The following is a 13,045-nucleotide window of genomic DNA, read 5'->3' as shown; positions in this document are numbered from 1 at the left end:
TTATGATTTTACTGACATTTTGCCAGCACATGTGGCTGGCATTGTCAAAGCTTCGCCCTCCAATGGCAATGGACGGTGACGCTTTGACAATGCCAGCCACTTGTGCTGGCAAAATGTCAGTAAAATCGTCAGATGTATGTCGGCCAAAGAACCTGAGACAGAAGTCAATAGTCAGTTTGTCAATTTCCCACAGGTTCTCCATTTGGTTCATATCCAGGCTACATGCAGGCCAAGGACAAGACATCAACATTTTTATGTCCAAAACACTTTCTGGTTGTTGCTAGAAGGTGCACAGATGTAGCTCTTGCTGGAACATTATACTTGTGTTCCCTCGGTCCTCATGCTTCCTACTGAGTTATGTGTCTAACACCTCAGTGTCCATGTGTTTGTGTTTGTGTTTAGCCAAGCAATGAGTGATTTACCTTTAGAGCAGAATGCTGTCCAAATCATAATGCTTCTACTACCAAAACTGATGCCCATTCTTACCTGCTGCTCTGTTCTCAGATGATGCCAATAACACTGAAATGCATCCAACCATGAAAATTAAACTACTTCATCACTGAAGATCATTTTATCCCATTCTGAAGTTCACAACATATGTTTTTCAGCAACTAGTCTAACAAAATCATCAGTCACTGTACCTGAACGGTCCAACTTCTTGGTGATTTGATGATTAGAGATTCCAATTTCTTTATACCCACTGATTTTTGGTTTTTTATCTCACAATAACTGTTTTCCATACGGCATGTCAGAATCGTGGTTTACGTGCTTAACAGGCACTGTCATTAATGGTGTCTGTTTCCTATCCGCAGTAAAGGCACATACACACTCAGCTGTCTGCCTTTATACCGAGTTCCACGTTCTACCACCTGAATGTTGAGGTCTTGTAGTATACTGTATTACTGGCACTAAATGCAATATCATTTGACTGCATTTGTCAGTATACTGGATCTCATACCTCTGAATATACAGGATAAACACTAATAAAACAAACTGCAGATTCCTGACTGAAAATAGAGGAAAAGAAGGTCCTATGAACATGTGTCCAGAAAAAAGTACCCTCACAGATACATCACACAACATTTTGAGCCCTTTTTGGGTACATGTGTGATCATGTGTCCTTTTAGACGGATGAACATGCAGGGAAATTGATGGACTGTGCATTGCCACACAATATGGTACTGACAAATGAAAGTTCCTCTGACCAAATGCTGCACATTCCTTGTCTGCTGCAGGCCGTGTGATTGATGCAGCATACTGTAAGCATCAGGACCGTCCAGTATTTACTTCGGTAACAAAGGGAGGTGCTGTTTGTGTACAACTAAGCACATGAAAACAATCAGGGGCAGTATGGTTATACCAAAGAAGCACCCTCACAGACACATCACACAACATTTCAAGCCCTTTTAGGGTATCTGTGTGATCATGTGTCCTTTCAGACAGATGAACATGCAGGGAAGTAGTTGGACTGTGCATACAACAGATTTGGAGGACCAGGTTCTACATGACACACCGCCTCTCGACTGCTTCCATCTGCTCTGCCATACACAAATACTATCTCAGCTTGTTTCTGACATGAATACAGGACCTCCCTGCTGCTCACAGGACGCTGCATCCTTCACACAGCCTGCAACACATGGCACAGACAAACTTTCACTCAGCACCATCTATCGTGGCAATGTTGCATTTCTGCGCGCGCGCGCACACACACACACACACACACACACACACACACACACACACACACACACACACACACACACACACACACACACACACACACACACACACACTTGTACGACTTTTTTCCTTGATTTCCAGTCAAGAATTCATCCCTGCAGTTTGTTAGTTTTATTAATGTTCACCCTGCATACTGGGCACAACTATTCCAACCAACAATGTGTATTTCCCTACAAATATCAAGGCCTTTGCACTGTTATTGGATAGATAAAAAAAATCTACTCACCAACTGGCAGCAGAACACCCACTTAAAAGAACGTTATACTTATCCAAGCTTTCGGAGCCAGTGGCTTCATCTGGCAGAAGGGGAAGGAAGAGGGGTGAAGGAAAAGTACTGGAGAGGTTTAGCAAAAGGGGTATATTTCGGAAGTCACCCAGAACTGTGTGTCAAGAGAGAGAGACTGGACGGGATGAGGACAGGTTTCATTTTATACTGATTTCCTCTGCTATGGCAATGGCACTGTCCGTCTAACGGGCACCATATATGGGCATAGGTGTGTGCGTGTGTACTCTAGCTTGTCAAAAGATAACTTCAGAAGCTAGCACGTTTTCCTTCGTTTGTTTCTGCCTAACGACAACATAATGCCTCTGCTTTTCAGCGAGTGGTCTCCTTTAACCCAACAGCATTTACATTCTACAAGAGCGCTCCTAGAGATTTTTAGTTAACTTATTGTCACTCTACCCTGCTGCGTATTTGGTGCACGAGCGCAGCCATTACCTGTCACATTGAGTGAGACGCTGGGCAGCTGGGCCGAGACCTTGAGCTTGGGCAGCCGCGGGTCATCGGTGATGAGGCACTTGTCCAGGTTCACCTGCAGCGTCGTCGGGTGCAGCAAGTGCATCACCGAGCTCTTGTCATTTTTGTCTACGACGTCTTTCCACGGTTCTCCTGCCAGAGCCACCAGTATCTGAAATGAGGCTATACTTCAGTGTGTAAGCATTACACGGAGCATACACAATAAAAGCAGCCCAGTATGAACACTGTCAGAGTCAGTTATATAGCATGTTTCACAATGTTTGGACAATTTCAAATTTGAATACCAGACAAACTAATTGTGAAACAAAGGTGAACACTTTACACAAGGTACAACATTGTATGAATGCAGAGTCTCGCGGCGATAACATTGAATAAAATGTTCTCCTGTTTCCAAGTGTTTCAATTGGTTAAAACTACACGAGCTTTTGGCCAAGCACTCCTTGGCCATTGTCAAGGGGTATGACTGCCAGTGGGCTGTTGGTGCGCCCTTGTATACGCTAGCTGCCAGCTGTGACATCACTAGTGCCCGTGACATTGCCATATATCGGCACATTTTGAGTCTGTGTTCGATGTGCCCTCTTCAACCACACGATCACTGGATCCCACGCTGAGCTGCAAGCCACCGTCTCTATTCAGGGTGTTTGTGGTAATTTTTATTTCAATAGCATCCTTTATTAAACTGTCCCAGAAGCCGCTAGTGTGAGACACGACAGAGGTATAATCAAATTTGGCAATGTCACGGGCACCAGTGATGTCACAGCCAGCAGCTAGCTTATGTGAGGGCGCATCAACAGACCACTGGCAGTCATATCCCTTGACAATGGCCAAGGAGTGCCTGGCCAAAAGCTCGTGTAGTTTTAAGCAACTGACACTTGGAAACGCGAGAACATTTTATTCAAGGTACAACACTGATTCAAGTTAACTTATGAAATACTTCATCAGGCTAATGACAACCATTCCTAGCTACACAATACTCTAGGCATTTCACTCACCTTTTGAGCACATCTTCAGTAACTGCTGGAGGAATTATGAAATTTCATAATTAACTGCGTGGACAATAAAGTAGATCACACTGGATTGTGCGACGAGTGGACACCAGTAAAATGTTCAGCGTTTGGGCACATTTTCATAACGAATGACAAGGGCTTGTCTGTAAATGGCTACACCAACATTCATTGTTCTCTGGAGTTCTGACAGTTTTGCAAGGGCTGGCCGACTTTCAATTCAATGCGCTGGCAGTTTCGTGAAAGTGTCTCACCGAATTCAATATTGTTCTGTGAGCAGGAATTTTATTTCCCAACTAAATCTTGAAATGCTTAGAAATGGCACATTTCATGCGCACGACAGATTTCCCATAGCAAAAATAGCACTCCACCATAAACACATAGTTGCTTCAACCAGTATGACTTTACTATTGACCTGTATACAGGATAAAATTTTACATTCCACACTACTAACAGACGGTACCACCATTGCTGTGTCTTGTTTTTAGCATCTGTTATTCAAATTTGAAATTGTCAAAACATTGTGAAACACTCTGTAGAAAGCGGTTTAAATCAGCAAACACTTTCAAAAATTGTAAGACACAGTTGATAATGCTCATCCTACAGCCCTATCCATTTGTGTGATTGTGAAATTGCATTCAAACTCACTTTATACAGAACTGTAAGACTGACTGCTTCAGTAACTTTGCGTGTGTTATTTTTGAAAATTTTTCCATTTAAATATCCCTACAGATAAAAATCAGAAGCAGACAAGTCCAGTAAATGATACAGCTGCATAGCTGTTTAAGTGTAACGGGATGTGACCTGATATTTTTAGGATCGCATGTCCCACTTCCAACCTACCCCAACAATAAACAATGTTTGTAACATTTAGTAGCAAGGACTTTCCACTGTAGGAGGTATTATTATGATATGCGCAGATAGGAGAATGGCTTGAACTCATCACTTTACAATGCAGAATGGCGAGTGAGGGTTGCCTGCTCAGTGGGCCACTTGTTCCTCAGTGTCACACTTTGAAGGTGTTTAGAAGACAAGAAGAAAAAGAGGGAAGGTCATGGCTACAGTAGACAACATGACAAATGGACTGTCCAATTGGCTTCTGTTAAGATATAGTTCTTGTCTTGATCCTGTCCAAGCTACATATGTTTCAGACAATATGTCAACCCACTCAGTATACGAGACTGTGTCGTGAATGACACTGTTGTGAAAGAAAGGTTTAAAGCGCAGCTGTTTATGACATTCAAATAGTTCTCTTTCAGCACCTAACCAGGCCTAAGGAGTAGTAGTCCTATGAAGTTGCTAGGAGGCACTGAAAAGCAGGCCCCCCTCAGCGAATATCAAGGAATGTGATCAAAGGTAATTTTAACACCAAATGTAAGAGGGTTACATATTGCACACAGGAAATGTAACACCGATACCATACCACACTGTGGGTCCATCGCATTCTTTTATAAAAGCTACATAAAACGAGGAAGCTATGTACCAATGTCTCCTCAGTTACTACATCTTGCTGGAAAAAATCAGGACTGCCTTTGATGTTCCTCAAATTGAGAGTAGAAGCCTGCGCTGGCAGTGATTTCAAAGAACATTTAGCTAATAATTTAACTAACAGAAACCATACACCAAACACCTGGAAACACCACAACCACTTCTCAAATATCGCTTATCAACCTAAGCCCTTTTAGAGTGTAAGAGAGGAAACAAGATACGGAAGGCTCAGAGTTGTTCCAAATTTTGTCACGAGCTTGTTCAGTCAGCATGACAGCCTCACAGAGATGTTAGACCAGGTTCAGTAACAAATGCCACAAGAGGTGTTGTGTAGCATAAGGCTGTACTGTAAAAACTCTGAAAATCTACATTGTACGAAAACTGAACCAAAATTTCACTTGATCCCACACAAATATCAAAAAATAAACATAACAGTAAATTTAGAGATCTCTGATATTTTACAGAAGCTTATCAATGATTGTGCTCACCAAAGTTTCCTTGTAAATAAATAAAAGAAAAGGTGACTAAATAGTTGTGATACACAAGGTACCAACTACAACACAGTATGGATGGGTTGCAGAGTGTGAATGTAGAAGCAGAATTAATAATACGAAATTCTATTAAAAGCTATTTCAACTTGTTTTGGGTTTAATCCCATCTTCAAACAGTAGCTTGTTTTTATACTGAAAATTTCAAGTTTTTCCCTTGTGCAAAGAAAGGAAACTTTTCTCCTAATTAATAAAGGATACTCATTGTGGATCGTGCTAATACACAAATAAAATTTGACAACTATGCATTGTGGACAGCATTTTATTTAAGGGAAAAAATGGATTTTTGCACATATAAATATCACAAACCGTTAATGAATATTTTTGTGGTTTATTTTTCTGTATGAGGCACAATTCAGCAGCACAAATTAACTTTATTAGCTAATTCACTTCCTTTCCTCTGTTTCTAAAAAGCTATTTATCTTCTCACTATAAATATTTTTCCTATGTAATTTATCCAGGTTTTACTAAATGGTCTTAAGATAATTAAATGATATTTTGTAGTAGAATTTTGAATTTAGGAGTGTCCCAGATAACGTACCACTGAGGCATACATCCGAATCTCAAGCAGCCACTTTCACTCTGGAGTCATTCAAGAATATTTAGTTCAGTCTACCAGTGTTCATTCCAATAAAGTTTCACAAAAATTTGTTACCTCTCCTGCAGTCAAATATTCTCCCTCCACTGCTTGAATATTTAATCTTGAGGGTATCTTCTTGAGTGCACTGTATACTACTTACAAGAGTTGAAAAAAATGTGGAAACCCCGTGAAAAATGCATGCTCGAACATAAGAGTGGATGCTTGACAAGACTACAAGACCTGCTGTTTCATGGGATGAGAAATAGCACCCGTGCAATATTCTCGATCGATGCAAGTGTCAGTCATGGTCAGAATAACTTTCTGTGTAGTGGTGAGTGCATTACATCAGAGCCACACGACTATGAAAGTGAACTAAATGTTGATGCTCATTTGGCAAGTGCTTCCGTAATCAAGTGAGTCGAAGTGATTGGTATTTCAAGCAGCACTGCATCAAAGATATACAGGGTGTTTCAAAAAAGTACGGCCAAACTTTCAGGAAACATTCCTAACACACAAAGAAAAGATGTTATGTGGACATGTGTCCGGAAACGCTTAATTTCCATGTTAGAGCTCATTTTAGTTTCGTCAGTACGTACTGTACTTCCTTGATTCACCGCCAGTTGGCCCAATTGAAGGAAGGTAATGTTGACTTTGGTGCTTGTGTTGACATTCGACTCATTGCTCTACAGTACTAGCATCACGAACATCAGTACGTAGCATCGACAGGTTAGTGTTCATCACGAACGTGGTTTTGCAGTCAGTGCAATGTTTAAAAATGCGGAGTTGGCAGATGCCCATTTGATGTACGAATTAGCATGGGGCAATAGCCATGGCGCGGTATGTTTGTATCGAGACAAATTTCCAGAACCGAGGTGTCCCGACAGGAAGACGTTCGAAGCAATTGATCGGTGTCTTAGGGAGCACGGAACATTCCAGCCTATGACTCGCGACTGGGGAAGACCTAGAACGATGAGGACACCTGCAATGGACGAGGCAATTCTTCGTGCAGTTGACGATAACCCTAATGTCAGCGTCAGAGAAGTTGCTGCTGTACGAGGTAACGTTGACCACGTCACTGTATAGAGTGTGCTACGGGAGAACCAGTTGTTTCCGTACCATGTACAGCATGTGCAGGCACTATCAGCAGCTGATTGGCCTCCACGGATACACTTCTGCGAATGGTTGATCCAACAATGTGTCAATCCTCATTTCAGTGCAAATGTTCTCTTTACGGATGAGGCTTCATTCCAACGTGATCAAATTGTAAATTTTCACAATCAACATGTGTGGACTGATGAGAATCGAATCCGCACGCCATTGTGCAATTACGTCATCAACACAGATTTTCTGTGAATGTTTGGGCCCCATGTTCTTCCGCGTACGCTCAATGGAGCATGTTATGATGATTTCATACGGGGTACTCTACCTGTGCTGCTAGAACATGTGCCTTTACAAGTACAACACAACATGTGGTTCATGCACGATGGAGCTCCTGAACATTTCTGTCTAAGTGTTCGTACGCTTCTCAACAACAGATTCGGTAACCGATGGATTGGTAGAGGCGGACCAATTCCATGGCCTCCGCACTCTCCTGACCTCAACCCTCTTGATTTTCATTTATGGGGGCATTTGGAAGCTCGTCTACGCAATCCCAGTACCAAATGTAGAGACTCTTCGTGCTCGTATTGTGGATGGCTGTGATACAATATGCCATTCTCCAGGGCTGCATCAGCACATCAGGGATTCCATGCTACGGAGGGTTGCTGCATGCATCCTCGCTAATGGAGGACATTTTGAACATTTCCTGTACCAAAGTGTTTGAAGTCACGCGGGTACATTCTTTTGCTGTGTGTTTCCAATCCATGATTAATGTGATTTGAAGAGACGTAATAAAATGAGGTCTAACGTGGAAAGTAAGCGTTTCCGGACACATGTCCACATAACATATTTTCTTTCTTTGTGTGTTAGGAATATTTCTTGAAAGTTTGGCCATACCATTTTGTAACACCCTGTATACTGTATAGAGGGAAAGATGATAAACATCATCTGTTAAGTCACAATACGAACAAAAGTGTGGATTGAATGATCATGGCGGATGGTCACTGAAGAGAATTCTGATGAAAAATAAGAAGAAGACAGCTGCAATCTGCAGAGCTAAATGTCACACTTACAAACCTTGTCAGCAGCAAAACAACATGAAGGGAACTCCAAAAGTAAGGAACTGCAGGGTGAGCTGTAATTCACCACCGCTCACCAATAATGCAAATAGCCACAGCAGAAAAGCAAGATACCAGAAGCATAAAACATGGACTATGGGGGCAATGGAAGAAAGTCATTTGTCTGGATGAGTCTTGTTCCACATTGTTTCGAACTTGTGCAAAAGTTTACAACCCAAGAGTGAAACATGGCAGGGATTTGTTGACATTCAGGCAGCCATATCATGGTATTCCATGGGGCCCATGATTATAAGATTGCATTACTGCCAAGGATTGTGTGACCATTTTGAGTGAACAGGTCCACCTGATGCTACAATATTTGCTCCACAATGGTGATGATGTGTTCCAAGACGATAAGAGCCCCTGTTCACACAGCTCTAATCGCACAGGACTGGTTTTGTGAGCACAGTAATGAATTGTTGCATATCCACGGCCATCATAGTTACACAATTTGAATATTACTGAGACTTTGTCGTCTGCTTTGGAGATAAGGGCTATCCACCTCCACCATCATCACCTGACTTGCCACTATTTTACAGGAGGAATGGTGTAACATAGCTTGAATATCACAGAGGACTGTACTTATCCATTCTGAGACAACTGGAAGATGTTTTGAATGCCATGAGTTTTCCTACACTGTAATAGGCATGGTCTACAAATGCTAGATTGGAGAAAGTTTTTGACAAAGTTGACTGGAATACTCTCTTTCAAATAACGAAGGTGGCAGGGGTAAAACACAGGGATCGGAAGGCTATTTACAATTTGTACAGAAACCAGATGGCAGTTGTAATAGTCGAGGGACATGAAAGGGAAGCAGTGCTTGGGAAGGGAATGAGACAGGGTTGTAGCCTCTCCCCCATGTTATTCAATCTGTATATTGAGCAAGCAGTAAAAGAAACAAAAGAAAAAAATCAGAGTACGAATTAAAATCCATGGAGAAGAAATAAAAACTTTTATGCTCGCTGATGACATTGTAATTCTGTCAGAGACAGCAAAGGACCTGGAAGAGCGGCTGAATGGAATGGACAGTATCTTGAAAGGAGGATATAAGATAAAACATCAATAAAAGCAAAACGAGGATAATGGAATGTAGTCGAATTAAGTCAGGTGATGCTGCGGGAATTAGATTAGGAAATGAGATACTTAAAGTAGTAGATGAGTTTTGCTATTTGGGGAGCAAAATAACTGATGATGGTCTAAGTAGAGGGGATATATAATGTAGACTGGCAATGGCAAGGAAAGCATTTCAGAAGAAGAGAAATTTGTTAACATCGAGTATAGATTTAATGGTCAGGAAGTCGTTTCTGAAAGTATTTGTATGGAGCGTAGCCATGTATGGAAGTGAAACGTGGACGATAAATAGTTTGGACAAGAAGAGAATAGAAGCTTTCGAAATGTGGTGCTACAGAAGAATGCTGAAGATTAGATGGGTAGATCACATAACTAACGAGGAGGTACTGAACAGAATTGGAGAGAGGAGAAATTTGTGGCACAACTTGACTAGAAGAAGGGATAAGTTGTTAGGGCATGTTCTGAGGCATCAAGGGATCGCCAATTTAGTACTGGAGGTCAGCGTGGAAGGTAAAAATTGTAGAGGGAGACCAAGAGATGAATACACTAAACAGATTCAGAAAGATGTAGGTTGCAGCAGGTATTTGGAGATGAAGAAGCTTGCACAGGATAAAGTAGAGCTGCATCAAACCAGTCTCAGGACTGAAGACCACAACAACATTAGGCATGGTAATGCGTTTTGTTTTTTTTTGTTTTCATATTTTTGTCCACCCCTGTAGGTCTAACATACAACACTCTAACGCCACTTTTAAGCCTTTTAGAATTTGCCTGGTAATTGAACAGACCATTCCACAGAGCCTACTGTGAAACAACTGCATCTACAAAGAAGGGAACATAAGCTTCTGAAACATATTGTTACAAAAGAATACTGAAGGTCAGATGGGTACCTTGGATAAGTGATTAAGTAAAGCGATGAATAGGGAAGAAAGGAAGTTAATAGCACAATATGAGTAAAAGAAGGGATTGTTCGACAGCGCACATCCTGAGGGGTCAAAAATAGTCACTTTGTTGAGGGGGGAAATGTATCTCAATTAAGCAGTTTCAAGTAGATGTAAGATGCAACAGTTATGCAGAGATCAAGCGACAGGTACATATTACACCACCATGGAAATCTGCAACAAAACCTACTTTCAGAGTTAAGACCACAACACCACATTGTCGAACAAACAGATTGCTCAATTTATTGTTAACATTAAACGAAATACTGCTTTACCTGCACATCCTTCAGCTCTATTTTAAATTTGTCGTAGCTTTGCGAGAGGATGGCCTGCATTATTTCTTCCTCGGCTGTGCCCTGGGAATGCAGCTCTTGAACCGTCTGCTTGGATGACGGGTCCCGTGTGATAGACGCCATAGTGAAGCTACCCAGGTCAAGTACCAGCAAGTCTTCGTTTCTACGACAAAGAATTTAGTCAGGCCACATGAACTGTTTCAAGTTTCATAACTGCCAACTAAATAACTCAAATAGTCAATCAATTAAAAAGTAATAACTACTTCTCCAATAAACAAATACTAGTGTTTTCGCTCTAGAGAGAGAGAGAGAGAGAGAGAGAGAGAGAGAGAGAGAGAGAGAGAGAGAGAGAGAGAGAGAGAGAGAGGGCGCGCGCGCCCCCACGCACACACACGCACTCGCACACACACGTGGGCCAAACACATGGACCGATTTTAACCAAATTTGGCATATAGACACCAGACCTTGTAAGTATCACTACTGTATGCTTTTAACCTCCTAGCTCCAATAGAAACAAAATTACAGTTAAAAACATGTTTCTTCCAGCCCCTGGCATATTGACTGCCCTGTACGACATTCATGTTGTGTGGTAATTGTATTGGCCTACCAAATCCACATGCTTTGTGGGGCAGCCTATATGTCGGGGGCAAAAAAAGGTTTTCTGGGCCCCGACATGTTGGCTCTCCTTCATGACCGGCATTTTGTGTTGGTATAGTATCAGCCTGCTTTATCGACCCACTTTGTGTAGCAGCCTGTATGTCAGGGGAAAGTAAATGATTTTTCAAACCTGTCATGCTTAGCCTGCCCTGCACGAGGGCTGTGGAAAGCTATTGCTGTTGCAATGGGCGACATGTGCCAATGAACATAGCCGAGATGGATAGAGGAGGAAATGAGGGAATGGACAGAGAAGGGAGGAATTGGGGACACATGAGGCGGGTGGAAGTTGAGAAAGAGGTTGGGGAGGAGGAGGAGGATGATGATATAGTTAGAAGGCGGGGGACAGGATATGGTCAGTGGGAGTGGGGTAGGATCTGGTTGGAGGGAGGTGCACGAAGACATGCCCAGAATAGGGGGTGGAGGAAATAGACAAAGAGAGGGGGAGAAGAAGATGGGCATTAAAAGTGGGAGAATAAAGTTCACAGGGAGGAAGAGGTGGAGGCATAGACGAGGAGTATTCAATACAAGTGTCGAGCAAACAAGCAGGCAAAGCCTTAATACAGTACTACAATAAAAGGGAACCATTTTCTAAGATTATGCTTTAATGATACAATTAATTTTAAATAATTAAACTGGGGGCTCTTGGTGAACCATTGAATATCATATAAACTAAGAAAAACACTTTTTTGCTTTGTCTCACAGGACTTTACTTGCAAATAGCCTATGTTTCGGGCTGTAATCCAGTTTTCCAATATATGAAACAGCTCTGTCCATTATCATTGAACTAGAGCCACACTTTAATTCCATTTAGTGAGCTGGAGCATAATTTCTCTGCGCTTTTTGAAGAAAACTGTTACAAAGTGGGATTTGTCAGTGATATAGGAAGGATTTTACTCTCTTAAGAAAATACAGGGATGTTAAGAGTAGAGGACAAATAAGATGGAGCAAAAGGACGGAGCAGAGGAAACACACGGTGTGGCAGTCTATATTCTTACCTGCATGTAGCCATCATACAGGGGTGGAGAGGATGGGAGGGGAGGAATTCACCAACATATTGCAAATACCATATTTACTCGAATCTAAGCTGCACTCAAATCTAAGCCGCACCTGAAAAATGAGACTCAAAATAAAGGAAAAAAAAATTTCCCGAATCTAAGCCACACCTGAAATTTGAGACTTGAAATTCAAGGGGAGAGAGAAGTTTTTGACCGCACCCCCAAATCGAAACAAAGTTGGTCCACTGTAATATGAGACAATTTATGTCAAATGAATAACGATACAGTTACAATAGTTTGGTTCGAGTTGTAAGCTTAGCAGTTAAGCTTTACCAGGTAGCCATTGCTATGCGTCAGGCGCTCCGTCCACATTTATGTGCTTCGTATGGTTTGAATTGATTCTTATTTTTCTTTGATCTGATAAGTGCCGTTCTTTTCGTTATAGGTGTTTACGTCACTAAGCTGAAAATGCATTACTGTACTGTGTCATGCATGGTTTCTTGCACTATGATAATGAGTGTTTAGGACCTGTTGCCGCTTGCGGCATGGCTTGCTTTTGTGCGCGCTACCACTGCTTAAAGAGAAAAAAAAAGAGAGAGAGAGAGAGAGAGAGAGAGAGAGAGAGAGAGAGAGAGAGAGAGAGAGAATCGTCTCATTAGCAAAACAATGGCAAGAGACTGCTATTTGTTGTTACTTACACTGCTGCTTTCTTTGATAATGATCAACAAGAAGCAAATAATAGACTGCATATGATAGCA

At 41.7% G+C, this 13,045-nt stretch overlaps 1 protein-coding gene across 1 annotated transcript in view; it reads right to left on the bottom strand.

The window, feature by feature from the left end:
• Positions 1-13,045, bottom strand: part of LOC126293289 (intermembrane lipid transfer protein Vps13-like) — a 391,345-nt gene that overhangs the window by 321,005 nt on the left and 57,295 nt on the right. The window contains 2 exon segments of the mRNA XM_049986411.1: positions 2,459-2,648; positions 10,618-10,798. Coding sequence (XP_049842368.1) covers positions 2,459-2,648; positions 10,618-10,798 — 371 coding nt within the window.

The sequence above is a fragment of the Schistocerca gregaria genome, chromosome 10, assembly GCF_023897955.1.
Source record: "Schistocerca gregaria isolate iqSchGreg1 chromosome 10, iqSchGreg1.2, whole genome shotgun sequence".
Lineage (NCBI taxonomy): Eukaryota > Metazoa > Arthropoda > Insecta > Orthoptera > Acrididae > Schistocerca > Schistocerca gregaria.
The sequence above is the reverse complement of the archived record's forward strand: the minus strand, read 5'-3'. Positions and strand labels throughout refer to the sequence as shown.